The sequence below is a fragment of the Gadus morhua genome, chromosome 11, assembly GCF_902167405.1.
Source record: "Gadus morhua chromosome 11, gadMor3.0, whole genome shotgun sequence".
Lineage (NCBI taxonomy): Eukaryota > Metazoa > Chordata > Actinopteri > Gadiformes > Gadidae > Gadus > Gadus morhua.
The window spans coordinates 16,814,978-16,819,407 of NC_044058.1; the positions used below are offsets into that span (position 1 = coordinate 16,814,978).

The window sequence follows — 4,430 nt, forward strand, 5'->3', positions numbered from 1 at the left end:
GATCAGAGTTGCTGGTGGAGGAGAGGAGGGGAGGGGAGATGGTGGTGGTGGAGGAGGAATGGTGGTGTTGGTTTAGGTTGAGTTGGTGGTGGTGGAGGAGGAGAGATGAAGTTGGGAGGGGGTGCCGGAGGTGGATGGTGCTGCGCGGGGGTTGGTAGTGGTGGAGGGGGGGGAGGAGGTGGTTGCGGTGGTGGAGTTGGGTGGGGGTGGGGGCCGCGGCGTCAACCAGAACAGACACTCATCTGATTGCATTCCCGGAAGACGGGCTGAAGCACACTGCCGTCATTAATACAACACAGATTCCTTCAGAGCATCCAGTCCAAAGGCCGGTCACAAGTCTAGCATGGGTTTTCCGCGCAATACAATAGGCACCCTTACAGGGCTCAGCCTCCCATCGTCTTCATCCTTACAATCATTATCGGCAGTAAATGAGAATGAGAGGGCCCAGTCTTCTGTATGTATGAGACACCAGGGATTTCTCCAGCTCCCCTACCCCACATGTTTAATAATCAATCTAGATACACTGTACGAAATGGATTAGCAGGCCACGTTGGCTTGGTTATCAACAGGACAGCAGCACACAGCAGCGAGGACACTGCCCTGGCCTCATGTGGTTATGGTTTGTACCGAATTACAGAGCTAGTAACTGTGTTTTTGGGGGGGTCCTATATAAAGTCCAAACGAACGTGATAAACGCTGTGTGAGTAAGATCAAACTACCATGCACCAAAAATGAACACGCAACCACAAATGTTGTACTCTTAACAACGGCATTGGGGTTTATTTTACAATTGAGAAAGAAATTAAATGAAATTAAATTAAACTAATTAGTGCTAAAAAGTTTTGTTGTTTTTTTTTTACAATATCCTCGATAAAACATTGAAATGTATAGTCATTGTGCATCGCTTTATTTATTTTTCACACCATATCATGCATCAAATTGGATGCAATTATAATTAAAATCATTTCTGTAAACCAAGCCAGAGAAGCTAAATTTGTATTTTCTTTTTTAAAAAAGACATTTTTTAGATCTACAGTATATATCTATATACATCATCTGTTTTTCTTTTTTATCCATTTTTGTATATAAAATGACAATATAAAAGTTAGAGAATGCACACACCTTAAGATACAAAGAATGTTGAGTTGATTCAAATGGTAAGATATGTCTTATAGAGTACTGACATTTCACTGATAATCATTTACATGTAACGGACTCTTGTCTTTACAGTATAGCGACACAATTCAGTAAGAGAAAGTTGTAGCAAACGATACAACAACAACAACAGAGAATTGTGACTAAGGTGGTACTTCACATCATGGGGGAACAAAATAGTTTTTGAATGAAATTTGCATACTGACAGCCATTACATATTCACTGATTGACTTGTTATTCAGAAGGAGCATTTAAACTGCTCCTAAAAGGTTTACACAATCCGTTTTGCTTTTTTTTCAGCTTTCAGAGCAGGCCATCATCAAAAACATCCCAGTGACAGGAACTCAGAAAAAAAGAATAGCCGGGGAAAAGGGATGATGATTGATCTTTTCAAATCAATCTGATTTGACAAATGCAAAGTATTTTGAAACATGGTCTCTTTACAAATGTAAAATGCAACTGTCTAAGGTGCTACTTCAGTCTCTCTGGGTATTCGTCCATTCTTTTGGCATATACATTTAATTTTCCCCTTCTTCATATCAAGTATTGTACAATTTTCTCCTTTCTCCAATTCATTTTTCAGTCACCACTTAAGTTACCATTGAAGCAGTAGTTGTATTATTTGCCATGAAAAGATCAAAATCTTGTGTTAATCTTGACTCACTAAAATACATGCACAGATCAGACAAATAGCATATAAATACATTACAAAATTAGTTAAAAAAAAAAGAGCTTGGCAAAACAAACAAAAGGTAAAAGTGAACAAAAATAGACATGGTCCAGTCAAGCATTTATCACAAAAAGAAAAATGATAATAATAATAATAATAATAATAATAATAATAATAATAAGACTGTCTTTTTTTTCCTTTTTTCATAATAGCGGCTCAGTTCGGCCCAGTGCAGTAACTGTGAATTTTTAGTGCAATGAAATTCTGGTCAGTTCCACAGCTGTAAGTCTCTACCCCAAGGCCCAACAGCCTCTATCCCGCTCAAACCTTCTCGCACTTATCCAGCTTCTCTAGTTTCTCTAAGGCGGTGACAAACACCAGGTGATCCTCTGGAGACTTGCCGTGGGTCTTGCTGAGGTGCAGTTTAACCGCGTGTTTGCTGACGAAGGTCCGATTGCAAAGTCTGCACTGGTACACGGAACCCGTGTCGTCCTCCGGCACCGTCAGTGCCGACAGGGCGCTACCAAATGTCATTTTGTCTGTGATCACCTTGGAGACAGCCTGCTGCTCCCGTAGGTGTTCGTTGGACAGCTTGGACAGGTCCTTCAAGCTGAAGCCCAGGTGAGTCTCCAGGTGGCCGATGTAGGCGGAGGGAGTCCTGAACTGGGAGGCACAGTCACCGCATAGGAACACCGGCTGGCAAGAGTCCATGTTCTTTAGAAACTTGGTGCCCCCGGTGCGTCTCAGCTGGTACTTGACGTTGGCCAGCCAGTGGGAGATCGTGGTCATGGAGAGGCCCGTGAACTTGCAAATGTGGACCCTCTCTTGGGGCCCCAGGTCAGTCATGGCATAGCGGCCCTCTGTGGTCTCCCTCAGACTGGAGGCAAACTGCGCCTGTAGGATGAGGAGGTGCTGAGGGTTCCAGTTGGACTGCCGCCCTTTCCTCTTCTGGACCGGGGAGAGGTCCTCCAGAGTGTCGTCGTACGTGCTGCCGTCCGCGTCCGACTTCTCGGAGATGGAGGAGGGGGTGGAGGACTTGGGCGTCAGTCTTCCTGTGAGGTTCTTCACCATGTCGGAGATGTCCATCAGAGCGTTCTCTCTCAGAGGAGAGGAGACGGAATCAGGGAGAGACAGAATGGGCTTGTTACCGTTGATAGTGTTGCTGTTGAGTAGTGGAGCGCAACTGCTGTTGCTGTTAGTGTTGGACTTTGATTTGCTCAAGTCAATTGGCTGGTCGTTGGTCTCGTAAAATGGGTAGCGATTGACGGGCTCAGCTGGTTTGGTCTGGGGGGAAGGATTAAACGCGGGCTTGTCCATCATGCTGTTGCTGATCTTGTACAGCATGGACAGAGGGTCGGCGGCAGAGCTAACCGGCTTTGAGGCTTTACCTAGGTGCGTGTTCATGATTGACTGGAGTGCGCTGAGAGGGTTAATGAAAGGCCTCTCTGGCGAGTGATCGGTGATGATGCTCATGCTGTTGCCGTTAGTGACAGGGGATTGGCGCGACTCTGAGCTGTTTTTGGAGTGGTTGTTGTGGCCATCCACCAGGCTCTCTTTGGGCTCCTTCTTGCAAACAGGTTCTGAATCCACGCTTCCGGGGCTGCTGTTCCTGACAGTGGGTGGTCTCCCCACAGAGAGGTCATTCGGGGAGCCTAAATGCTCCCTCTGCTCTCTCAGGGCGGGGGAGGGAGACTTAATCGAAGAAGGGGGTCGGCAGCGCTCAAGGCTCACCAGCTTTTCCTCCTTCTCTTTCTTGATGGCGGTAGCTTTTCCTGTCACCTTCTCCACCAGCTCCTCCATGGCAGTTACATTGTTCCTAAGCGGGGGAGTTAGAGAGGGACTCCTGGGGGAGTGAAGGACTGAGTTTGGGTCACTCATGAGGCCCCTGAGGCCACTGTTGTACATTGGCTGTATCTGGATACTCTGCACTGTTGGAGGCAGTACAGTGGTGGAGCTCTTCATGCCCCCCTGGAGCTGGTAGGCTGCATGAATGCTGGGGTAGCCACCCCACGTCGGTGTGCCAGTCTGTGCCTTGCTAATGGCACTGGACACAGTGTTCTCCAGGGACTTGAGGATGTCCAGTCCCCCTTTGGGCGCCTCCTCCAGGTCCTCCTCTCTGAGGTATTTATAGGAGGTGCCATCTGCCTGAGTCTTCTCCCCCGGGTCCTCTTTCTCCTCTTTAATCTTCTTTTCCCCCAGCTCAGCGACATCCATCTTTTCTTCAGCACAAACTTCCCTCTTCTCCTCTGAGCTAGAGGACAGGGCTGGAGACACGGGTTGGGACTTAATAGCGCAAGGAACTGGAAGCCTGGTAGTTGTGGGCGGCAGTGGGATCGATTGGATCTTCTCCTCTACAACGGGGTCAAACATCAACTGTTTGCCCTTCTTGGAGGCAGAGTTGGTCACCTTGAGGAAGTGGCCCGTAACCATCATGTGGGCGGTCAGTTGCTGGAGCGTGTCATGGGAGCTCCCACACTCCATGCACTTCAGAATCTGGGCCTTTCGCGCCTCAAACTGCCATGTGTAGCTGGCGCCGTTCTGGTAACCGTAGCGGTTGTTGGGTGTCACATAGGGGTTTGCCGTGGACTTTGAGTCTTTGCTCGAA

The 4,430-nt window shown here is 47.6% G+C and overlaps 1 protein-coding gene across 2 annotated transcripts in view; it reads right to left on the reverse strand.

Annotated features, from left to right (window-relative positions):
- Positions 1-755: 755 nt before the first annotated feature.
- The window catches only part of LOC115553749 (teashirt homolog 1), a 37,034-nt gene continuing 33,359 nt past the window's right edge, over positions 756-4,430 (reverse strand). For both annotated transcript variants that reach the window (XM_030370252.1, XM_030370251.1), the window contains exon 3: positions 756-4,430. This exon is cut by the window's right edge and continues 1,327 nt beyond it. In XM_030370252.1, the coding sequence (XP_030226112.1) occupies positions 2,147-4,430 (2,284 nt within the window). In that variant the 3' untranslated portion in view covers positions 756-2,146.